The sequence below is a fragment of the Macrosteles quadrilineatus genome, unplaced genomic scaffold, assembly GCF_028750875.1.
Source record: "Macrosteles quadrilineatus isolate MER2022 unplaced genomic scaffold, UCM_ALF_1.0 Scaffold_2__2_contigs__length_208266976, whole genome shotgun sequence".
NCBI lineage: Eukaryota > Metazoa > Arthropoda > Insecta > Hemiptera > Cicadellidae > Macrosteles > Macrosteles quadrilineatus.
Genome location: NW_026542595.1, coordinates 29,546,541 through 29,573,619, shown reverse-complemented (window position 1 = coordinate 29,573,619; position 27,079 = coordinate 29,546,541). Strand labels below are relative to the sequence as shown.

The 27,079-nt window shown below is 35.3% G+C and overlaps 1 protein-coding gene across 1 annotated transcript in view; it reads left to right on the top strand.

Moving 5' to 3' along the window:
- The first annotated feature begins 956 nt into the window (after window positions 1–956).
- Window positions 957–27,079, top strand: part of LOC128986440 (phospholysine phosphohistidine inorganic pyrophosphate phosphatase-like) — a 62,847-nt gene continuing 36,724 nt past the window's right edge. The window contains exons 1-2 of the mRNA XM_054406813.1: window positions 957–1,315; window positions 24,963–25,152. Coding sequence (XP_054262788.1) covers window positions 1,206–1,315; window positions 24,963–25,152 — 300 coding nt within the window. The 5' untranslated portion in view covers window positions 957–1,205. The remainder of the gene's footprint in view (window positions 1,316–24,962; window positions 25,153–27,079) is intronic.

Below are 27,079 nucleotides of genomic sequence, written 5' to 3'. Positions count from 1 at the left end.
GCATTTCTTATGGTGGATATTTTACGTTATATCTCGTTTTCTGGTAACTTTATGGGAATTCTGCTATTTTTCCCGAGTCCCTGGGGGTCAAGACCTTTAATTTAAGACCCCTCCCACTTCTCTGCGACTTACCAGACGTCCACAATTTTCTGGTAAAAATTTGGTCTTACAGAATTATATATATAGATAAGTGTGTGTGTGTCCGTTAGCACGATAACTCGAGCAAAAATGATCCGATTTTGATGAAATTTGGTACAAACGTGTAGACCTACGTTTAACGAGTTCGTGATCCAGAATGATCGGACCATGGGAAGGGGGTTTACGGGGGGTTTTATGGGGTAAAAATAGGTTTTTCCCATTTTTGACAAAAAAAACATAAAATTTAGCAATTTCTTTCCAAACCATTTTGTAGAGCTTAAAAAACATATAATTTAGTATATTGAAGCGTTATTATGTGCCTAATGGTTACGGAGAAAATTCCAAAAAATTGTAAATTTAAAATTCCCATGTTATTCTTATGGAGAATAAGTAAACTGTTGTAGTTTGCTTGTTTATGAACATATTTTGATCGAATTTGGAAAATGTTTTTATTTCATGCTAACTATTAACATAAAAAAAAACAGTTTTACCCTCCCTGATGCAGCAAACCTAAGTACTTGTTAAACTAATTCTATTTAAATGGGGAATGAATGTTATATTTTTAAGTAAACATTTCATTGTAAATCAAATCAGTCAAATGGAAATTCGCTTAGTCTGCAGGTTTGCTGTGGCGGGGGTATTTTATATCTATTTTGTTACTGTATAAAATCGACCTGCTACAGCAACAAAATAATTCGGTGCTGTAGGCAACAATTAAAATTCGCCTTCTGCCTTTCTGCAATCTGCGTACTTCTTTTACTTACTTCTAGTTCAAAGAAAAGAGAGATAAAGATAACTACTAACTAGATAACCCTAACTTCACTGCATAATAAACATAACTACTGATAAGTGATAACACTACCCTTACGATATTGATATTACAGTACATCTTTACTCCCCATTTGAATATTTTATTTTTAATCTATTAATCTTATGGCTATAAGCTTTATTAAACTATGATGGGATGTTAAACAGTACAAGAACTTGTTTGATTGTAGTCCTACATTTTATATTAAACAAAACAATAACTTGATTGTTACTTGAAAACGGAATCTTGTTTGCAGGTTATGGGGACTGATTGGTTAAAAAAGCCTATCAAAGGTTTGTTATTAGACATATCTGGAGTTCTTAAAAACGGCGATGAAGTAGTTAATGGATCCCTAATCGCATTGGAGAAGTAAGTACTGGTAATCATTGATTTAAATTATAATTGAAGGTTAGTTATTGTTTTTAAGTTAAACTTAAGCAGTAAAACATTTTGGGATTTCCCATTTAAAACTCAGTAGGCTAGGCATAGTCTCAATTTAAATTTAACTTATGCCAGTATGATAAACAAACCTAATGGGGAGGAATTTTGGCCACTGGTTCCTCTCGACAAACCCTGCATAAGTTAACTTAATTCCAAGGTTTGTGAAGATTGCTGCAAGATTATAGACAGACCCTCGGTCGGAGAAGGCTCTTGTGCCCTATTGTGGGGTGGGATAAAAATTCAAGACCCATACCTCAGCCTAAACGAACTTCCTGAATTGTAAAATTGTGTAAAAAGTGTATAACTTAGGTAGACCCTACCTAAAATGAAGTTTTGGAGGATAATAACTTAAGGCTCTAACCGTCTGTCCCGTGCAAATGCAAAGGGGTTTAGTTCTTACTGATTGTAGCCCCAATTGTGAACCGATTTAAAAGATCTTGGTGTCATATATTTTTCGTTAAATATTATTGTAGCCTAAGTTAAGTTAGTTTAGCCGTTTTTTTAAATTTTGATAGCCTATTTCAAAAAATGTTTGGTTCAAAGGTTGATGCAAATGTTGGTGATTATTTGATAGCCTGATGTCTACAACGCGATATCATGTAATTTTTAGATGTCTACCTACTTTCAGTATTTTTCACCCTGAATCCAAAAATGTAATCAGTTTTTGTCGGAGAGATTCCTAAGTGGCAGTAGGGGAAGGTGTTGTACCATGGACCTATTTTACCTTTTAATTTTTTTATTTTGATATGACACTTTAAAACACAATAAATGTTAGTGAAAAGTAATCCTTGTTCTTTAACACATTACATCATTTAACCCTTTATTTTCTCCCAAAAAAATATATTCAAATATTAAAAAATTATGACATTAGGACCAAGGTACAGTACCCTACCTATGTTATACCTTGGACCACTGATTTTTAGGTAGAGGAAATAAATGTAAGAAACACATTTAAATTATCAAATTAATAATTAGTCCTAGTTTTTATTTTATAAAATATAACACAATTGGCCCTTACAATACATATTTATACCATATGACAGAATTATTAAGGTCTTTTACGCTTTTAGTAGCCTAGGCTACTTTGGCGACTACACTTGATTCATTCGATATTAAAATGACCAAAGTTAACTCCAAAAGACAGTTTCTCAAGCTGGCGAGCGGATCCTCCACTGAGGTTAGGATGAGGCAGCAAATAAATAATATCTGTTTTACTGTTTTGTCCACTGGGTAAATTGTACACTCGCTTCTGATGAATTTAAAACAGTCTTTATCTTTTTTTCAGTATTGCACTTTGTAGGTTTCATCTTTTACTTCCATCACTTCGGCTACAAAATGTTTCACTGTCTTTTTAGTGGATAACTTCACTAATATAAAAGATCCAACCTCAATATTTTCATTATCATGGTCGATTAAGTCACTGAAATCTTCCTCGGAGTCACCTAATAAATCACAAATAAAGTCCTCATCTACTTCTAACTTAGAGTCAGAACTAAAAACTATTTTTTTTTTTGGGTGTTAGTTTTTTGTTTCTTCTGATTTCCTTCTCCTTTGTTTTTCTTTTGTTTTTTAGTTTGTTTTAGTGCTTCTTGTTCTTCAATTTTCTTTTTCACAGGTGTATCTGTTAATACACAAGATTATCCTTTTGGTCTACCTTTTCGGGTGTTTTTTCTGGCTTCTGCCTTAGGGTAAGGTCGGATTATTTCAGGAGACACAATGTTACATTGAGAAGGAGATGTCACCATATGTATACGCTTGCATGCCCGCTTGAAGTTGAAGGCTGATCATTCAATAGGCCTAAATTCAAGCTGATAGGCCTAGTTGATTCATTTGATTCCACCAGGTCCACGAAGTTAGATGGTAGGCCTACATTTGGTTGAGCGCTGTTTTCAATTGTGTTAATGGGGTTTTCCACTGTTGACGAGGATTCAGCTGGTTCAAGAAGTGGTCGATCAGTCACATTGGATGGAAGAAACTCATGATCTTTGAATATGTTCGTGTTTAACGGTTCTATCCCTGTTACTTGAAATCCATTTATAATATTGCTCGGGGTGAAAGCCAAGGGAAATGCTTTTCTGACTAGTTCAGCGATATCATAGATTGTTGCTGGTTTGCCAACATTGCCAGATCTCAACATCCATTCTTTCATAGCTGTGTTGTAGTAGGCTTTGAAAGGTCCGAACATACCACGGTCCAAAGGTTACATTTAATGACTGGTGTGAGGAACAAACGTCAATAAAATAACTCCATTATCCTTAGCCAGCTGAATTGACCTGACACTTATGTGGCTTTCGTGGTTATCGAGCAAGAGAATCTTTGGGGTTTCCTTGCTTTATTTGCTGTGCTTCATAAAATGGAGAATAGTTCTTCGTTTGAACAACCAGAAGGATTAGCATCACCAATTGTTCCTACTGGTGCACCCTTGAGCACCTGGGGAATATTAGCATGGGAGGTATTAACCCACCACCAGCATTTATTGCAGCGATCATTGTGATGTTGGTGGCTCGTTCTGCATTTGTCATCTGCCCTATCTGTTTAACACCTTTAGGTGCAAGAACTTTAGGATGTACATGAACTGTTGTCATCCCAGTTTCATCACAGTTCCATATATTTTGAGCAGGAATGCCTGGGTGTTTTTCCAAGACCGATTTATAGTTGTTAAAAAACAAATCAACATTTGCCTTGTTAAATGCTGTTGATCTGGCCAAGCTTGTTGCCTCAGGCCGCCGTAAAGATAGTTCCTTAGCATATTTTTTTCTAAAAGATCGAAGCCAAAATTTGCCAGCCATTTGGTTGGCATCCTAGGACTTATCATACGATTTGTTGTTCGCTTTGGTAAACTGGTATGCCAAAACTTTGACATCTTTTAAAGTCAGGCCGTAGTGAAGATGAGCAGCTTTTTTTAATGTATCCAACTAGAAGTAGCTCCTCCTCTTCTGAGAATACTTTTTTGACATCATTTTTTTTTTTTTTTTTTTTTTGCTGCCTATACAAATAGTTATCCACACCAGATTCTTGGAAATTTTTTAAGTGACACAATAGGGTGGTTTTCGGAATATTCATTTGTTTGGCAGCTCCATAAATTGTTGATTTTTTTCAAGAGCTAACTGCACCGCTTTCTCTAGATCTTCTTTGAGAATAGGCTTTCTTGTTATACCAATCTTGCTTCTTGGCATTTTGATTCTATAACAAATAAAACAAACTAGGTTACTTGGCTAATCAAGGTATAGATACTCCTTATGACAAATATTTAAAATTGAAACAAAAACATTTAGGTAAAAACTATTTTTTATGTTAAAAATAAGTAGGCTGCCTACTGGTATAAATTTGTAGCCTAAATTGAAATTTTCTTTCTTCCATGTTATTTTGTGTGAGCCTAAATCTTCTTTTTCCTTTTACTGCAATAATATCTAAATATATTACCCATTAAGCTTACTTTATTTGCAAAGTTCAAAACTGAAAAATTAAGTGATGTACCTTGGACCGGTCCATGGTACAATCTATGAACTAGGTCCAAGGTACAACACCTGGCCTTTTTGTAAAAACATGGTTCTAGACTATATTCTAGGTTAGGATTAACATGGTCTGAATCATATGAAACTGTAGCTGAGTTGTTGGTTTATAGCATCAAATTGCAAGATGAGATAAACAATCATTAAATCCTACTTCCTACTAATATTATAAATGAGAAAGTTTAGATGTATGGATGTATGGATGGATGGATGTATGTTTGTGACAAGTGAACGCGAAAAATACTGGTCGGATTGGGCTGAAATTTGGCATGATGATAGCTCACATTCCCGATTAACATATAGGCATATTCTTATTTCAAAAATCCTTTCGGGCTCTGCCCCAGTGGCTCTGGAGTTTCCCATGTTAACCTTATGAGAAATGGAATTATTGAATCTTAACAGCTGTTTCAATTAAACAAGTTGGTTCTGTTCTGTGATGTTCAATAGCATTAAAGTTACAAGGATTACCAACAGGGTGCAGCACTATTTTTCTTTTACATTTATGACAACAGCTAATTTGCAACCAAAAGGTGAGTGAGCGTAGCGAACGAACTTCAACCTGGAGGCGAGTTAGCGTAGCTAACGAGCTAACCTGAAGGCAAGTGAGCGCAGCGAACGAGCTCCAACCTAACGGTGAGTGAGCGTAGCGAACGAGCTCCAACCCAAAGGTGAGTGAGCGTAGCGAACAAACTTCAACCAGGACGTGATTGAGCCATGCGAACGAGATAATCTTGAAAATTAAGAAGTTAAACGGGGCAAAGCCCGCGGGTTACAGCTAGTCTAACATAATAAAAGAATACCCCCCGCCGCAGCAAACCTGCAGACTAAGCGAATTTCCATTTGACTGATTGGATTTACACTGAAATGTCTACTTAAAAATATAACATTTATTCCCTATTTAAATAGAATTAGTTTAACAAGTACTTAGGTTTGCTGCATCAGGGAGGGTAAAACAGTTTTTTTTTTAATGTTAATAGTTGGTAAGAAATAATGCCTTCCTCACATGCCTAAATCAGAACTGATTATTTGGTTTCAAAACGAATTGATTTCATTCCGCATTAAGTTGAGTATAAACAGCTCTCCTCACTCAGTCCTCAGTTCGCATACCGTCGTCCAGACCACGCCATATTACCATCAGTACCGTTCAATGAACCTTAGATTCGTAATTTTTACAGTTTTACTCTGCTACTTAGGAATCTCTTCGACAAAAACTGATTGCATTTATGGATTCAGCGTGAAAAAAACTGTAAAAATACCCCCGCCGCAGCAAACCTGCAGACTTAGCAAATTTCCATTTGTCTGATTGGATTTAAACTAAAATGTCTCCTTAAAAATATCACATTTATTTATTCCCTATCTAAACAAAATAAGTTTAATGAGTATTTAGGGAGGGTAAAAAGTTTTTTTTTTTTCATGAAAAATGTTACAAGGTACTGTGGTTTAGTAAGAAATTAATTTATTTTCCAAATTTTATCAAAATATGTTCATAAACAAGCAAACTACAACAGTTGACTTATTCTCCATAAGAATAACATGGGAATTTTAAAATTACATTTTTTTTTAATTTTCTTTATAACAATTAGGCGCATAATAACGCTTCAATAAACTAAATTATTTGTTTTTTTTAAGCTCTACAAAATGTTTAAAAAAGAAATTGTGAAATTTTGTGTTTTTAGGGTCAAAATTGGGAAAAATCGATTTTTACCCCATAAAACCCCCCATAAACCCCCGTTCCCATAGTCCGATCATGCTGGTTCGCGAACTAATTCAAGTTTATCCCGCCTTACACCTTCAAACCAAATTTGATCAAAATCGGACAAAAATTACTCAAGTTATCGTGCGGATGGACATATATATATATCTCTATATATAGATATATAAAAATTTGAACGAATGGTGTTTTTGGCCTCTGGGGACATCAAAATGAAAAAGTAAATCGGTCCCGGGCTTAGGTCTTACCATGAGACCTACGGTAATAGGGAAATTCGCTAAAATTACAGGATATCGCGTTGTAGATATATAAAATGTAAAAATACACGTTTTTTATCATAGGTTTTAACACGTACAAATAATTTTTAGAGAAAAAATAACAAACGGGGAAAGAGCAATAGATTCTTAAAAACAAGAATCTGCAGTTAGTTTATTAATGCCCCCGCCGCAGCAAACCTGCAGACTAAGCAAATTTAAACTTGTCTGATTAAGCAATATTTTTACTAAAATATTTCCATAAATAAGACATATTTTTATTCCCAATTTAAATAACATTAGATTTAAAGAGTGCTTAGGTTTGCTGCTACGGGGAAGGTAAACAGTGTTTTTGACCAAACGTCAATAGTATAGGATGAAATAAATAAATTTGGTCAACATATATCCATAAACAAGTAAACTGCGGTACAACAGTTTTCATTTTCTCCATAAGAATAACATGGGAATTTTAAATTTGCACTTTATTTCATTTTCTCCGTAGCCATTAGGCATACAACAATGCCTCAGTATACTAAATTATTTATTTTTTTAAGCTCTACAAAATGGTTGGGAAAGAAATTTCAAAATTGTATGTTTTTAGGTTCAAAAATGGGAAAAACCCATTTTACCCAAAAAAAACTCCCCATAAACCCCAGTTCCCACGGTCCGATCATGCTGGTTGCAAACTCGTTCGAATAAATGTAGTTTTCCACCTTTATACCAAATTTAATCAAAATCGTATAATTTTTGTGCGAGTTAACGTGCTGCTAACGGACACACACACACACATATATATATATGTGTGTGTGTGTAAAAGGCAAAGCCCTCACTGACTCACTGACTGACTCACTCACTCACTCATCACTAATTCTCTTACTTCCCATTTACCTAGGAGGCTGAAATTTGGTACACTGATTCTTTAGGCATTAAATAGGAAAACTAAGCTGTTTTTATTTTGATGGGACTCTCGGGCTCCGCCCCAGTGGCTCTGGAGTTTCCCATGTTAACCTTATGAGTACTCATATTTTAAATGGAATTGATGAATCTTAACAGCTGTTTCAATTAAACAAGTTGGTTCTGTTCTATGATGTTCAATAGCATTTAAGTTACAAGGATTACCAACAGGGTGCAGCACTATTATTTCTTTTACATTTATGACAACAGCTAATTTGCAACCAAAAGGCGAGTGAGCGTAGCGAACGAACTTCAACCTGGAGGCGAGTTAGCGTAGTGAACGAGCTAACCTGAAGGCAAGTGAGCACAGCGAACAAGCTCCAACCTAAAAGTGAGTGAGCGTAGCAAACGAACTTCAACCAGGACGTGATTGAGCCATGCAAACGAGCTCTTTTATAAAGTTAAACGGGGCAAAGCCCGCGGGTACAGCTAGTATATATATATAAATATTAATATATAGGCTATATATATTAATTTGAACAGATGGTGTTTTTGGCCACTGGGGACCTCAAAACGAATAAGTAAATCGGTCCCAGGTCCAGGTCTTACCATGAGACCTACGGTAATAGCTTATTCCCTATATGGGAAATTTGCTAAAAACTAAGAATAACAATGTAATCACCCAGATTCAAAAGGCTTGCAAGCGCTCTTCATGGCGCTGTTCAATGCAATGGTATAGGGACATCGGCGTTCAGCAATTTCGTATTAAGAAATCTGGGCTGAGGTAGAGCGCACCCTTAAGTGGGGGAAAGCAATTCAGGTCCCATTGACCGGAATTTAATAAGACCGACTCTAACAGTTCCTCAAAAACCTCAATATAAGTTAGGGCCTACACCATTTTTAAACTATTTCACACTTCAGGAATGTTGGATTCACTAATAAAATCTTTAAACAACAATAATACTACTCATAAGAAAATCTACTCGCCATATAGGCTAATTTACTGATGCCTCAAAAATAACCAAAACCGGCACACACTGAGAGCACCGTGTCTTTCTTTGGTTTGCCTAAAGCGAACCAGCAACTAGCCTACAACTAAATAAAAGTTCCCTTTCGTCCAACGATTAGATATTAATATCCACATCTTTCACCATGAATCACCCTGTTTCCTACATAATGTCTGAACGTGACTTTGTGATGCATATGTAATTGTCTTAACATATGGAATTATATACTCGTTACACTTGTCTTGAAGAGCGTTATCGATTGTAAAAAGTCCGGAAAGAATTTGGCGATAGTCGAAAATCGGTTTTTGGGAGATCAAGGTCTGCCGAAAAAAACTTGATTTCGTAATTGTCTTACACATTAAGTAATACTGTATACTGCATCCACTATATAGATGCTTACTGGCCGGTACTTCCGGTAACCAATAGTATATAAGGGATGCCATTTTGATTCTTGTCATTCGCCTATTGGGTCTGATGATGATTGGAGTGTCCAATCAAAATCGATTACCACTTACCATCTTTCCTCTATCAGAATGAAAATTGTAATATATTGGAATCAGCTGATAATTTGGTTTTATGTTTATTATGAACATGTAAACAAATAATGTTATGTTTTGTTCTATGATTAAATGAGTTTAACTTAGTTCTTGATTTTATTTCACTGGCGACGATGAATAAAAAACGAACCCAAAGATGTGAAGATATTGGTTGGAACAATAAAGAAGAGGTGCGAAAGAGAATGGAAAAGTTTTCAATAGAACCCTATGATGAAAAATTGAACTGGGAGGATTATGAAGCTCACTTCCAATTGATGTGCAAGGTAAAGGGATTGGGTGATGACAGTAATGAAACTGAGGAGGCAAGAAGGGATCTTCTTCTAGCATATGTTGGACCTGTACCCCTCAAAAAGGTATCTAACTTCGTTTTACCTAGGCAAATTTATGACATACCAATGACTGAACTGATTGATACATTTCGGTGTGTTTATAAACCTAGTAAAACAATCTTTGCAGCGAGACTAGACTTTGAAAAATGTGTGAGAGGAAATGATGAGAGTTTTTCAAATTTCGTCTTGCGTTTAAAAGAGTTAGCCTCCTACTGTAAATACGACAGGTATTTTGAGGAAAGAGTAAGGGATAGATTTGCTGGTGGCGTTAACTTTCCACAGTTTGAAGTTGAAATCAGGCAAAGGTGGCCAGAAGGCATAAATAAAGATGGTTCACGTCTAACTTTAAATGAGTTGGTAGATTTAGCTGAAGCGATGGATAGAGCTAAGCGGGAAATGAATATTTTAGAAGAAGCTATGCCTGTAATTAACAAGGTACATAACTATGATAAGAAAAATATATCTTTGGCAAAAGAAACATACAGCCATTCTACAGAAGATTGTAATCAGTGTGGACTAGTACACAGTGAAGAATTTTGTCCAGCTCAAAAGTCTAAGTGTTTTTCATGTGGAAAGCAAGGTCATTTCTCACGACAATGTGGAACCAAAAAGACAAAACAATGTCACTTCTGTGGAAAGATGGGTCATTTTCCGCGACATTGTCGTTCAAAAAAGGCCTATTTGAACCAAATCAACGACACAGACATAAAATCTGAGGAAGAAGAGGTACAGTTAGGAATTTCTGAACTTAAACCTAATAGGAAGATCCCAAGAGCACAAATTAATGTTACCCTAAATGAAGTACCAACAACCATGGAGTTTGATTCAGGAGCTAGAGCATCGATGATTGATGCACCCCTGTGGAAACAAATTGGATCACCAAATTTGAGGGCATGTAAAACAAAATTTGTCGCTTATGGAAACAATACCCTGGATGTTTTAGGAGAGTGTGAAGTTAATGTTAAAGTTGATGGACAGATTAGGAAACTTAAGGCGGCTGTGGTAAATGGAAACGAATCTCCTTTGTTTGGATTACCATGGATGCTTGCCTTCAACATGAAATTACCACCTAGTGTTACGATTCGTAAGTTGGATAACACCAATAAAGATGAAAATGCTTCTACAGTAACCGAAGAGGAAATTAACCAAGTTATTTCAGAGTTTAGTGACGTATTTAAGAAAGAATTGGGAACAATTAAAGGCTATCAGGCGAAGATACATGTTAAGAGTGACTCAGAGCCTAGGTGTTTTCCTGCTCGCAGAGTGCCTTTTCCACTAAGAAGTAGAGTTGAGCAAGAACTAAACAGACTGGTAAGTGATGGTGTTATAGAAAAGGTAGATCCTTCCAAAACTCCTATCGAATGGGCAACACCAACAGTAAATGTTGAGAAGGAAAATGGCACAATTAGAATATGTGGAGATTTTCAGGTAACCTTAAACCCAAACATCGTTACCCATACAACACTTTTGCCAACTTTTGAGGAACTGACGAATAAAGTATCTCGAGGGAAGCAGTATTCAGTTGTCGACTTGAGAGATGCATATCTCCAAATGGAAGTATCGGAGGAAGACAGAAAATATCTGGTAATATCCACGCACGTTGGATACTATAGATACAAGAGACTACCATTTGGTATAACCTCCAGCCCAGGTATCTTTCAGGAATACATGGAGAAGCTCCTTGAAGGCATACCACAAGTGGGGGTACTTCTAGATGATGTAATCATTACGGGCCGAAACAAAGAAGAACACCTCATGAACTTAAAGGAAGTATTAAAACGAATGAGTGACGCAGGGCTAAAAGCGAAGAAAGAAAAATGTAGATTCATGCAGAATTCAGTCACCTATCTTGGACACATTATCGATGAACGGGGTATCCATCCAACAAAAGAGAAGATTGAAGCAATACAAAAGGCACCTAAACCTACAAATGTCAAACAGCTTAGGTCTTTTTTAGGATCCATAAACTATTATGAAAGGTTTATCCCTAGGTTGCATGCGCTGTGCTCAAGGTTACATCGACTTACCAGCAACAGATCGAAATGGATCTGGACAGAGAAAGAAGATGAAGTATTTACAAAGGTCAAAATGATTCTTTCGGAAGAAGACACAGTTGTTCCATATGATGAATCCAAACCTCTAGTGTTGGTGTGTGATGCGTCAGAAGACGGTCTTGGGAGTGTCCTAATGCACAAGTGTGAAGATGGTCTGGAAAAACCAATCGCGTATGCTAGCAGAACTCTTTCAGATGCTGAGAAAAGATACTCGAATATTGATCGAGAAGCACTTGCAATTTTATTTGCTGTAAGAAAGTTTCACCAATATGTATATGGACGAAGCTTCACACTTGTCACCGATCATAAACCCCTTCAAAGAATATTTGGAGAAAACCGGAATCTTCCAAAGGTAATGAACAATAGGTTGGTGAGATGGGCCCTAGAACTTAATCAGTACAATTTTCAAATCAAGTACAGGAAAGGAGATGAAAACGTTTGTGCTGATGCACTATCCCGTCTTCCCATCAGAATCAGAGAAGAAGCTACCGATGTAAGGGACATAAAGTTTTTAAACATGGATAAAGTTGAGACATTGGTGTCCTATAAGGAACTCAAACATAACAGCAGTTTGGACAAGGAGATAAAATTAGTACAAAGTTATGTGTTAAATGCATGGCCAGAGAAGGTACCAGATAACATTAAAACATTTAAACAAAGGAAAGAAGAATTATCAGTTGAAGATGGTGTTTTGATGTGGTTTGGTAGAGTTGTTGTGCCAACAAATATGAGAAAGAAAATCTTGAGAATTTTGCACTGTGGCCATCCTGGAATTTCAGCTATGAGATCAATTACCAGATACTATGTATGGTGGCCTGACATTGACAAAGACGTTGAAATGCATGTTAAGACTTGTGAAGCATGTCAAGAAAACAGAGGAAACATTGAAGAAGTCCCGGTCTATCCATGGAACATTCCTGAAAAAGTGTGGGAAAGAGTTCATTTGGATTTAGCTGGACCAGTTGATGGAGTAATGTGGTTAGTAGGGATTGACGCGCTATCTAAGTGGGCAGAAGTTGAATGTTTAAGAACAACGACTTCAACTGCCATAATTCAAAGATTAAGATCGTGGATGAGCAGGTATGGGATACCATCACAAGTAGTAACTGACAACGGGCCACAGTTTGTCTCTACTGAATTGGAAGCATTTTTCAAGAGACATTCAATTCGACATATAAGAACTACTCCTTATCATCCTAGAAGTAATGGCTTAGTTGAACGTCTAATAGGGACTTTGAAAAGGCGTTACAGAACAACAAAACAAGAAATTAATGATTCTTCATGGGCATTGCAAAATGTGTTGTTCAGTTACAGAAATGCCCCACAAAAAACAACAGGACGAGCCCCTGCAGAGTTGTTTCTTGGTCGAAGAATGCCAACTATGTTGGACAACATGAAACCAAACCTTAGACAACAATTAGATCTGAAAATTTGGAAGGAACAACAAAATCCAACTCAAAAGAAAACCTTAAGATCATTCAGTGAAGGGGAAGAAGTATGGATTAAAAAAGAGAATAACCCTGGTTGGATAGCAGGAACCATAGTCAAACGCAATGGCTTATACTCGTATGAAGTCATGTGTGGTGGAGTGATAAAAAGAAAACATTCGGATCAACTGCGAAGAAGAGAAGGTGCGGTAGACGATGAGGAGGGAAAAGTGTAATATATTGGAATCAGCTGATAATTTGGTTTTATGTTTATTATGAACATGTAAACAAATAATGTTATGTTTTGTTCTATGATTAAATGAGTTTAACTTAGTTCTTGATTTTATTTCAAAAATTAATCACAAATTTGAGCTAAGCTTACGTCCTTCATGCTAAGCTCTACTGCCTTAGCCTTTGCATCTACTTCACTTTGAACTAACATGGAGACAGTTCTAAACAAACAACTACCGGTACTTTAACAATGAAACCACCAGCCAATAAGAGTGAGCTACAAGATTACATAACTTAATCTGTTTTACTACAACCATTAGCAATGCAGCAATAGGTCACTGTACCACAGTTACCCGTCTAGAATCCCTGCAGTTTAACTTGAAATCTCACTGTGATTCCCGCAAATTCCCAGTTTCAATAGGAAAGTATTAGTGCTTTAAATTTGATAAGTGTTGCAAAAACAACACTGACAAAACAAAAAAAACGGAGTCTATTTGATTACTGTCCAAACCCGCAGTCCCCAATCCATTTCCTACTCTCGCCCCACCTAAAATATGTATCCTTATATATAATACGTGAAGGCGATTTCTACGAAACACTACTCCTCCGTTAATAATTGACGGATTTTTACAAACAAGGTGTCAAAATGAAGTATTTTTTGTGTAGACGCCCCCTTTCACAAATTCCTGTAATAAAAGTCTTCGGGCTTTGCCCCACAGGCCATCAAAATCCCAATATATTTCTTATAAAGAAAAGATTTTGTTTACTTAAACAGACGAATAATTTGCATTAATTACAGCTGTTCATAGTAAACACATGATACACACAAGAGTGTTCGTTTTCAGAGTGAGTTCGTTTTCAGTTTCGATAGATGGAGTGGAGTGAGCGTTCGTTTTCAGAGTGAGTTCGTTTCCAGTTTCGATAACTGGAGTGGAGTGATTGATTACATTATCTTTGAGTTGACTCTTTTAAGTCAACGGAAATTGTTACTGTTATTGTAAAAAATCTTCTTTAATATTTTGTAATTGCTCGAATACGAGCAACAGGTGCACTAGTAGCCTATAATTAGACTAAGAAGTGCACCTAAATCCCTAAATATTTTTTTTTATGTAAGTATCAAGATAACCATTTAGCAGCTAGTGATGAAATCTTATCACGCACAGGCAGAAGCCCATGTGATAATTTTTATCTTATCTTATCTAACTAATATTATAATCACGCATTAACTACTGGACAGATTGGGCTGAAATTTGGCATGATAATAGCTCACATGCCCGATTAACATATAGGCATATTCTTATCTCAACAATCCTTTCGGGCTCCGCCCCAGTGGCTCTGTAGTTCCCCATGTTAACCTTATGAGTATTCATATTTAAAGGGAATTAAAGAATCTATGATATGCAAAACCATTAAAAAGTTATAAGATTTAACAACAGGGTGCAGCACTATTGATTTTTATTTTGCATTTACGAAAACAGCTAATTTGAACCAAGCAGCAATAAAAAACTGTGGTACCTACGCAATGAGAACTGTCAAAGTAGGATTGTTTACAGTTATGTTTATTTTCTTAATTTCATGAATAATTTGTGATCTTTTGTGAATGTTTAATAAATTATTTTTCTTTATTGTTTTGGTGAAATGGTATAACATTATGGCTATGGTAGATGTGTAATACTATAGTATACCGTAAATTTAAAGAAGCAAATTTTATCAAACTGTATCCTCCCCCATTGCAAACGCAAAGCTTAAGTATGACTGCAATACACATTTTATACTTATATGCCAACCCTGTACGAAGGACGGGTACTATGCTAGTATATCATATATGTAATGCTGCACTATCATTTGTTAAAAATAAAGATTTATTTGATTTGAATAAATTAAACTTTTATAAACTAACCAAACCTAACCAAACTTGCTATATGATTTCATAAATTGGTTTTATAAAAGAAAAGGGATGTGGGGAAGACCGAGGCCGGACTTTCGACGCTGCATTAAGTCCTTTGAAGGTACCTAGGTTAGATTAGGTTTATGTTAAAGTGTAGATCCTACTAATATTATAAATGAAAAGGTTTGGATGTATGGATGTTTGTGACAAGTAAACGAAAAAAATACCGGTTGGATAGGGCTGAAATTTGGGGTGATGATAGCTCACATTCCCGATTAACATATATGCTTATAGTTATTTGTTATCTTAAAACTCCTTTCCAGCTCCACCCCAGTGTCTCTGGAGTTTCCCATGTTAACCTTATGGGTTATCTTTAAAAGGAATTATTAAATAATTTTGTCAGCTGATTCCACCAAACAAGTTGGTTCTATGATATTCAATAGCATTAAAAAGTTATAAGGTTTACCAACTGGGTGCAGCACTATTATATTTTTTGCCAGTGGCGGTTCCAAGGGGGGGGGGCTACAGGGGCTCAAGCCCCCCCCCCTTGGACCCTGGAAAATAAATGTATACGTACATTTTGTCCTTATAACACGCAATGTCATAAAACAGACATTAATGTAGTTTTTATGAAACTTAATAAGTGATGGCAGGAGTAGTATTAAAGTTCCACATGAATAAACTTTGTGGATAATAGCACGACGAATAAAACAATATTACGCTATGGAAAGTTGTACGCATCATCCAATTTTTACAGCAGTCAGCTGTTGACATGCTAGGGAATGCAATACAGCAAAAACAACACAATGCTAGCACTAACATACAAAATACAACCATTGCAATGCAATGTGCAATGGCTAGCACTGAGCGCACTAGCGAGGACGGAGAAACAGCTGATTTCCTGTATTCCATAGTTAGCTGTCAAATGGTCTGCTAGCCACTAGCTTTACACAGACATCAATCAGTAATCAGCTGTAGCACCATTGGCCTATTACCATGACTATACAGGGTGTTTTTTTTTAAACATGCATCTTTATTTATGTAAAAACCTCAATAGATAGAAATATGCAGTTTGCAGGAATCATCTATTGACGTAGGGGGCCCAATTTTTTTTTAATTCAACGTTACATTCACATTCCCCCCCTTTCCCCCCCTTCTTCCCCCAACTTAATTCTTTTAAATAGCAAGGTACCCCTTGTGACATATCAAATAAAAGAGCATGAAAAAAGAAAATGTTTGATGAAAAAAAATTGAAAATCGGTTCCTAAATTTGCGAGATATATATCCCTCCCCCCTCCCCGGAACTTAATTTCTTTTTAATCGCAAGGTACCCCTTGTGACATATCAAATAAAAGAGCATGAAAAAAGAAAATTTTTGGTGAAATTTATTTTTCATTTGATATGTCACAAGGGGGGGTACCTTGCTATTTAAAAAAAAAGTTATGGGTAGGGGAAAAGGGGGGGGATTATCTCACAAATTCATGAGCCGATTTTCAATTTTTTTCACCAAACATTTTCTTTTTTCATGCTCTTTCATTTGATATGTCACAAGAGGTACCTTGTTATTAAAAAAAAATTAAGTTCCGGGTGGGGAGGGGGGGAATATCTCATAAGTTTATGAACCGATTTTCAATTTTTTTTCATCAAACATTTTCTTTTTTCATGCTCTTTCATTTGATATGTCGCAAGTGGTACCTTGCTATTAAAAAAAAATAAGTTGGCGGCAGGGGGGGGAATGTGAATGTAACATTGAATTTAAAAAAAATTGTGCCCCCTACGTCAATAGATGATTCCCACAAACTGAATATTTCCATCTATTGTGGTTTTTACATAAATAAAGATGCAAGTTTAAAAAAAAACACCCTGTATATAAACACTAGTGTTAAAGTTTATATAGTTCAAATGCTATTACTGAATTTGATAATATACATATTGTGACAGATCTATGAAATGGAGAAAAACGTAAGGTTAAAAAACGTGTCTACTTGCTTGCATGACATATAACAGGCGAAACGGAAGGTTTTAGAACAATTGGGTACTGTTCTAACCGTTAGAAATGGCTTTATAAAGTCACCAAACGGCTTTTAGGAGATATGGCTTCGTAGTCTACAGTAGGCCTATGTTTTGAAATTCATTAATGCAAGTTCGTCATAGTTTGATTTTTAAAATGTCTACTTGCTCATGACAAAGACAAATAACAGGTGAAATGGGAGGGTTATGGACAGTTCAACAGAGATATAGACATTAATAATGGCTTTAGAAAGACAGTAAACAGCTTTTAGGAGGATATGGCCGTAGCCCACAATATGTTTTGGGGGTATTTATGAATGCAATCCTCATAGTTAGTTTTAAAAATGTCTACTTATTCATGACAAATAAATGGAGAAATGGGAGTTTATGGACAATTGGGCACGGTTTAAGGTGTTAAAATGGCTTTAGAAAATCACCAAACGGCTTTGAAAATTCCAAATTTTCCCAGGGAGGGGACCCCCCAAGCCCCCCCCTTGACAAGGTCCTAGAACAGCAGTTTCCCAGTTGCACCGATGGTCAGGGGTGGACCTAATCTCAAATACCCAGTTGCAACGATGGTCATTTTAGGGTCATGCCTACTTGCACCGGCGGTCAAAGATCCCTGACACCCTCCCCTCCCATTGAAATGTTGTTAAAATGTATTTAGTACGGTAAACGGTTAGGTTAGGTTTACAAAAAAATACAACAGGAAATATATTTCAAGACAAAGAGATAAACGTTTTATGGCAAAATTATATGATAGAATGTGTTGATATCAGCTATGTGTTTGTAATGTTTTTTTTGTTACTTTTTACCCCGTAGCAAAGAAAGGGTAATCGGCTAGTTCCCTTTATATGGTAAATATTTAGCACAGACTATATACAATGAAACGTAAAAGAGGGGATATGTATATAAAAGCATTCGAGGAGGGAAAGGATCATACAAGCGTGACGGATTGTTGACCGCCGGTACAACTGGGCATCAGCCCCTAGAACCGCCACTGTTTTTTGCAATTATGATAACAGCTAATTTGAAGTAAGTAGCATCAACAAGCTGTGATACACAATGAGAACTGTCAAAGTGGGATTGTTTACAGTATATGTTTATGTTTTTAATTTAATACATAATTTGTGATATTGTGTAAATGTTTGATAATTTACTTTTTTATATTGTTTAGGTGTAGTGGTATAACAGAATGGCTATGGTAGATGTGTAATACCATACTGTATACAGGGTGGCTGAAAAGTAACTTGCACCCCCCTCTAACTTTTGAACCTTATTTTGAGATATATGAAATCGGTTTGCGGCGTCCTTCTTAGAAATGAGTGGCTACAACAATAATGGTTGATTTTGAAAATTATGCCCTTAGGGGTAGCGGGGGCAGGGGTAGCTCAACATTTTCAAACAGCATGTATAGTCGAGTTTGGTATCATTTTACAGGTCTTGAAAAAACTAAACAATTGAAATAAATAAAACCAAAATCGGCCCACTAATAACAAAATTGCGCCGTAAAACATATCACATCCAAATAACCATGAGGTTGGCTGAAAATTAACTTGCACCCCCCTTATCTTTTTAACTATTTGAGATATTTGAAATCTGTTTGAGGCAACCTGTTTAGATATGAAGAGCTACAATAATGATGGTTAATTTTTAAAATTTCGCCCTTAGGGGTAGTGGGGGTAGCTTAATATTTTCAAACAGGAAGTATGGTCGAGCTCAGTATGATTTTACAGGTCTTGACATAACTAAACAATGAACATAAAGAAAATAGAAATCGGACCATTAATAACAAAATGGCAGCTTAAAATGATTAAGACAATGGTTATTAAAAGTAATTTTAAACTGCCATTTTGTTTTTAGTGGTCCGATTTCTAATTTCTTTATGTTAATTGTTTAGTTTTGTCAAGACCTGTAAAATGCCACGTTTAAAGAAATATTTTGAATAAAAATAAAAATATAAATAAACTTAGACTACCCTATATGATACTTGCGGCAGGGATATTTTCATATAAATCAGCTGTGTTTTTTTAAGCCATATTTTAATAACATTTTCCGTCATGCTGCAGCAAAAACAGCTGTTTTTAGCAAATTTCCCATATAGGGAATAAGCTATTACCGTAGGTCTCATGGTAAGACCTGTACGAGGGACCGATTTACTTTTTAATTTTGATGTCCACAAAGGCCAAAAACACCTACATATATCAGAAGGCAGGGCCGTACTTCCCGTGGCAAAATCCTTGAACAAATAAAACTGTAACGAAAAATTTCAATAACCTTTCGATGTCCAGGACAGGACTGCTGTGGGCATGTCTGAATTGATTGATGATTATGTAGACGACTCCCCCTTTCTTGAAGAAAATGCAACGGGACGTATTTTAACTCTTACCGACCACAAATCTAAACCCTCATGCAAAGCAAACAGATATTGCCAATTTAATGGAAAACAGGTTATACCTGGTGAAAAGATAAAGCTAGAAAAATCGCTATTGCACGTGTTCACTAGAGACTTCCAGCCTTTTAGTGTGGTACAGGATAGTGGTTTAAGGTATTTCCTATCCCAACTTAACCCATCCTATGTTTTGCCTGGCAGAAAACCATCACCAAAAGTTAGTTTTATCCAAGCGACTTATGAAGAATGCAAAAGGAATTTTATAGAGAAGCTTAGAAACATCTACAGTGTGTGTTTAACAAAGTGATTTTCGTTTTAAATTAGTAATAACTAGAATTCGAGCAAATGCGAAGCATTACAGGCGTTATTTTAAAACGAATAACAGTCATGATTTCCGATGACTTTATAAGAGTGGACTCAAAGATTTTGGAAATACTGTACTCACGATGTTTACAGTTAGACATAATCAATTTTTTTGTAAATATCTTATCTTTTTTCAAAAAATGTTGATCTAGTTTTTTTAGTGTTTTCTACAAATGTTTTTAGTACAGTGCAATTAGCTTAAAAAAATAGCAAACCGGGACATCCAAAAAAAAAGTTTCAAACCAGTGCCAAATTGTTGAATACACTTCCCTCAATATGTAAAAAAAAGTTACACTGATTTGAGTGTCGGGTTTGGGGGGGAGGGGGTGAAAATGGGGTGAAAATATGACTTTTTTTTACTTTTTCGCAAATACCTCAAAAACAGTGCGTTTTGTTTAAACATAATCAATTACAAAAATAATCTACATTAAATTTCAAACAAAACGATACCATACAATACCTATCTACTATGAACGGTTCAGGTAATATTGAGGCGTAAATGTGATTTTTTTCTTAAAACTCTAAAAAAGTTGTTTTTTAAATGGAGGAAACCCATGGAAGCCCATAAAAAAAGTTTCTAACAAGTGCCAAATTGTTCAATAAACCTCCCTCAATATGTATAAAAAAGTTACACGGATTTGAGTGTCGGATTTGGGAAGGAGGGTTAAAATAAAAGGGGGGGGGGAATGGGACTTTTTTGCTATTTTACAAATATCTCGAAAACGGTGCGTTTTTCTTAAAATATAATGAATTACAAAAATAATCTATATTAAATTTCAAACAAGATGATGCCATACAATACCTATCTACCATGAACGTGTTAGGATATATTGAGGGGTAAATGTGATTTTTCTTTTTAATTCTAAAAAGTTGTTTTTTAAATGCAGGATAACCATGGATACCCATAAAAAAGTTTTTTGTTCTTTGCATTTTCTCTATTAACTTACTCGTTTATGAGCTACAGGATGCGGAATGTACACAACAAGCCTTTTAGTGAATTTCCCATATAGGGAATAAGCTATTACCGTAGTACTCATGGTAAGACCTGGACCCGGGACCGATTTATTTTTTCGTTTTGAGGTCCCTAGACGCCAAAAACACCATCCGTTCAAATTCATATATATATATATATATATATATATTTATATATATATATTTATATATATATATATGTGTCCGTTAGCACGATAACTCGAGCAAAAATGATCCGATTTTGATGAAATTTGGTACAAACGTGTAAACCTACATTTATTCGAACGAGTTCGCGAACCAGCATGATCGGACTATGGGAACGGGGGTTTATGGGGGGTTTTATGGGGTAAAAATAGGTTTTTCCCATTTTTGACCCTAAAACCACATAATTTTACAATTTCTTTTCAAACCATTTTGTAGAGCGTAAAAAAACAAATAATTTTGTATATTGAAGCGTTATTGTGCGCCTAGTGGTTACGGAGTAAATGCCAAAAAACTGTAAATTTAAAATCCCCATGTTATTCTTATGGAGAATAAGTCAACTGTTGTACTTTGCTTGTTTATGAACATATTTTGATTGAATTTGGAAAATACATTCATTTCTTACTAAACTAACATTAAAAAACACCTTTTTACCCTCTCTGTTGCAGCAAACCTAAGTACTCGTTAAACTAATTCTATTTAAAAAGGGAATAAAATATGATATTTTTAAGGGGACATTTTAGTGTAAATCCTATGAGGCTAATGGAAATTCGCTTAGTCTGCAGGTTTGCTGCAGCGGGGGGTATTTTCCATAAGTGTAACATTCTGTAACTCCTAAACGAGTAGCTTTTAAGAGAAAATGTCAAAATAATTTTTTTTTTTTTAAATTGGATTTATATTCTAAAACAATTATAAACTACAGGGTGTTCCATAAGAAACAACAAAGTTGTCGGCCATATTGGAAAATGGCGAACATATTTTTAAAATTGGGAACCATTCCAAATCATCTAAAAAATAAAGGGGAGTGTCCCATAAGAAGTCAACTGTAGCCTATAACTCATGATAAAAAAGTTAGCTATTGGTTCACTTTAGGTGAGACATCCTGTATACAGGGAGTCCTGTAAGTAAACAGCCAAACCCCAGGAAATGGTTCTATGGGTGAAAATAAAAAGAAAATCAAGAATATTTTTTCCAAAATCGCTTCGTTAACCAAATATTTGCCATTTTGTTTTTTTCACAAAAACATTATTTCATCTCTGAATTTTTTAACAGATCATTAGCAAACTTGGTATGTATGTTGAGATAAAATAGACCCACGTTAGAAAAAAAATTATCTTAATCCAATAAAAATTTTAAAATGGCGGCCATTTAATTTTTTAAAATTAAAATTGCTAGAAATGGCTAATTTTATAAAAAAATGTCTGTAACACTTTTATTTAGCTTTTAAAATAATAAAAAAAATAAATAAATATCACGATTTTTATTTGTAAAATGAGGCAACCCTGAATAGCGTATCCTTGATCACAATAATTTTACAACTAAAAATCGTTGTAACTTCAGTTATTTTTTATTCGATCTTCTTGAGAATTCAAACGGTAGAAAGTTCACCGTGTTCCAGTATCTAGGTAGGTTTGTCTTTTTTAGGTAGGTAAGTCATATTTAGTTATATTGTAGTTATATTTGTTATATTTGTGTTAAAATGGAAAATAAAAAGTGTTACTTAACAAATTTACAAAATTACTTATGAATAAAATTCCCAACCCCGTTTTCACACCCTCCTACCCAAGACCGGCACGGATTTGCGTGTAACTTTTTTACACATATTAAGGGAGGTTTATTGAACAATTTGGCACTTGTTAGAAACTTTTTTTATGGTTGTCCATGGGTTTCCTCCAGATAAAAAACAACTTTTTTTAGAATTTTAAGAAAAAATCACATTTACCCCTCAATATTACCTGAACCGTTCATAGTAGATAGGTATTGTTTGGTATCATTTTGTTCGAAATTTAATGTAGATTATTTTTGTAATTCATTATATTTTGAGAAAACACACAGTTTTTGAGGTATTTGTAAAATAGCAAAAAAAGTCCCATCCCCCTCCCCTTTTATTTTAACCCTCCTTCCCAAATCCGACACTCAAATCCGTGTAACTTTTTTATACATATTGAGGGAGGTTTATTGAACAATTTGGCACTTGTTAGAAACTTTTTTTATGGGCTTCCATGGGTTTCCTCCATTTAAAAAACAACTTTTTTAGAATTTTAAGAAAAAAATCACATTTACGCCTCAATATTACCTGAACCGTTCATAGTAGATAGGTATTGAATGGTATCGTTTTGTTTGAAATTTAATGTAGATTATTTTTGTAATTGATTATGTTTAAAAAAAAACGCACCGTTTTTGAGGTATTTGCGAAAAAGTAAAAAAGTCATATTTTCACCCCATTTTCACCCCCTCCCCCCCAAACCCGACACTCAAATCAGTGTAACTTTTTTTTACATATTGAGGGAAGTGTACTCAACAATTTGGGACTGGTTTGAAACTTTTTTTTTGGATGTCCCGGTTTAGGTCTAATTGCACCGTACTATTTCATTAACGATTATAAATGAAAAAAAAACATTATTTTTATTTCTTCTACTTGGTTGTGTTCTATGACTTTTCTATGTTTCCATTGTTTGCAAATCGGCTCTTTCAATGATTGCTCAAGAAATGTAGCACAGTGTTAATTCAGTTTTATTTTTAGTAAGTATATCAAATTGTCCAGAATTTCTCGCTTTTTTCCATTGTAATAATTGCACCAACCCAAGTATTGTCTAAAGACACAATACGCCAAAGAATATCGTCTACGTACAACACGCCTAAGTACAATCTCCAAGAAGAGGTAAAAAAAGGCAGAAACCAACTCATACAATAGATATAAGTTAACTTCGTAAGAAATAATCTGAAGGGTTACTGTGACATTTTCCACTGATTTAGTAATAGAACATTATACAGTATTGCAAAACATGACACAATGCAAAAGAAAATTGATTTTAAAATCTGAAAAAAAAACATTGCAAATACTTAATTTTGACAGATTCAGTAAATCATATTTTAAATATTAACAGTTGTTTCATTAAAAAGTACCGGTAGTGAAAATTTATGCATATGGTCGTAATGTAAACAATTCTAAATAAGAACTTAAAAGGCCTCTGGGGCAGAGCCCCAAGGGAATTTACCTCGTTTCCTTTTTGATGGCTCATCTACAGACCAAGACCTTTCTTTAGACCGTTCTTTAGACCCCTACCAAGTTTCTACGCCCAGCCGTTCTCTGAAATTAGCTGTGACAAAAACCCGTTTTTCCTCCATAAGAATAACATGGGATGGGAATTTAAAGGCCGCCGGGGCAGAGCCCCAAAGGAATTTACCACGTTTCTCTTTTGATGGTTCATCTACAGACCAAGACCTTTCTTTAGAGACCACTACCGAGTTTCTACGTCCACTCGTTCTCTCAAATTAGTTGTCACAAAGAAAAACAGTTTCAAATTAATATATAAATGTAAACAATTCTAAATAAGAACTTAAAAGGCCTCTGGGGCAGAGCCCCAAGGGAATTTACCTCGTTTCCTTTTTGATGGCTCATCTACAGACCAAGACCTTTCTTTAGACCGTTCTTTAGACCCCTACCAAGTTTCTACGCCCAGCCGTTCTCTGAAATTAGCTGTGACAAAAATCCGTTTTTCCTCCATAAGAATAACATGGGATGGGAATTTAAAGGCCCCTGGGGCAGAGCCCCAAAGGAATTTACCACGTTTCTCTTTTGATGGTTCATCTACAGACCAAGACCTTTCTTTAGAGACCCCTACCGAGTTTCTACGTCCAGTCGTTCTCTCAAATTAGCTGTCACAAAGAAAAACAGTTTCAAATTAATATATAGATAGTACATGCAAGCAAAAAAAGATATTATTCAATGTTATTACTTGTCTGTTATTATAAACTTGTCTGTTTTTCAGGTTGAGATTTAGTAAACTTCCATTCAGACTTGTTACAAATGAAACTCAATCTACAAAGGCCGCCTTGGTAAAGGAACTTAATAAGCTTGGTTTTAACATAAATGAAGAGGAAGTCTTTGCACCAGTTCCAGTAGTAGTTAAAATGTTAGAAAAAAATAAACTAAGACCCTTCTTACTTGTCCACAAGCAGGTTTGTGTTAGACATTTTTCATATGAAACAAGGTCTTTAGGCTATCAAAATATCAAATTAATTATTACTAGCGTCTTGTAGGGACGTAAGTCCCTAAAAAGCACAAATCTAAAATCAATTATTGTAATCTTGAAACCAACTCAGAATCAAATTTTAATATGAAAAGACAAAAAAAGATTTGATAAGCTTAGTTCTTGGTCAAAACCGCTAAATTAGCACTCCGAATCAGTTATTATTTCTATGTTTATGCTCATTTTGTAAAGGTTTGACAGAATTAGTGTAAAGTAAAGGCACCCCATTGACAGAACTAAACCCTAAATTTGTTTCTGATCAACATTAAAAAACTGCTTTAGCCTAGTATAAGTATACTAGCTGGCCCGACAGACGTCGTCCTGTCCTAATGTGGTTTTATGTCAAATGCTCGTTCATTTTCAAGATGAGCTCATTCATTTTCAAGATGAGCTCGTTCGCATTGCTCAATCAAGTCCTCGTTGAAGTTTGTTTGCTACGCTTACTCACCTTTAGGTTGGAGCTCGTTTGCTGCGCTCACTTGCCTTCAGGTTTAGCTCGTTCGCTATGCTAATTCCCTCTAGGTTGAAGTTCGTTCGCTACGCTCACTCACCTTTTGGTTGCAAGTTAGCTTTTGTCATAAATATAAAAAAATAATAGTGCTGCACCCTGTTGGTAAATTTATTAACTTTTTAATGTTATTGAACATCACAGAATCAAATTGTTCACTTGGACCAGCTGTTAAGATTCTTTAATTCCATTTAAATATAAGCACTCATAAGGTTAACATGGGAAACTCCAGAGCCACTGGGGCGGAGCCCTTTTGACGGATCTGCACCAAACTTCACACAAACCATCCTTGAATAATGCTTAATAATGCCTGAAAGTTTCAGTACAATCTGTCGAGCGGTTTCGGAGTCCATAACGTTCAAATATATATATATATACAAACTTCCTCTTTTATAAATATAGATATGGTGGTAATCCTCTTAAAGGTGCGATTGACTTTACATATCCTATCAAAAAAGGGCCTAATCAACGTCTGGTTACTAACCATTTTGTAACTAGGGTTCCATTACCCAGTTATTGAAACCAATCGCGACATGCATATTTTTGGTTAGTTTTAAGAAACGGAAATTAACTCTAGGCTTTACTGTTAAATGTAGGTACTCCCTTTACTACCGTGTATGCTAGGCTATATTATTTGAACATGTACCTGGTTAGTCTCCTCTAAACAATATTGTTTTTTTTCTCTCATTGGAACTTGTCATAGTACTTCCTTAATAAACGAATACCTGTACGAACCCCTATTTCATCATCATTCATCATTGTTTTCTAACAGGGGCCGTTAAGGTTATTCAACTTCAACTTCATACAAAATATTGATTCAACTCTACAATAAATCTCAAATATAAATGTTAGTAAATTTACAAAAGTGTGTGTCAGAAATATGTAACACATGTTTTGAAATAAAACCAATGCAGTTGTTTTGAAATCAAAAGACCGCACAAGTTCTTCATTTAATCTTGAATCGTTTCTTTAATCTTGAAAACAATTGATTTCAACTTTGACGTACCAAGTCTTAATCATTATAGGTAACGTTATCCCTGGTTTTATATAGTATACGGTACATTATTGAGCTTAGTCAGGATTGCACACTACGGGGATCGAACCCGCGCATGTAGAAATACCTCGACGCTACACTCCTCAGTGCAACACCTTTACCAAATGAGCTACAAGCCACCATCAGCCGTCCGTGTAGATTGCAGTTATAAGCAAGCACACGACAACACTAGCGCTTGTAGGTCTGATTTGACAAACTACTTGAGTGCCACTGTGTAACAGTATGACTGCTACTTATAATCATTCACTGTCTGGGTTGTAGAAGGCTGACAAAAACGATCTAAGATGATTATTT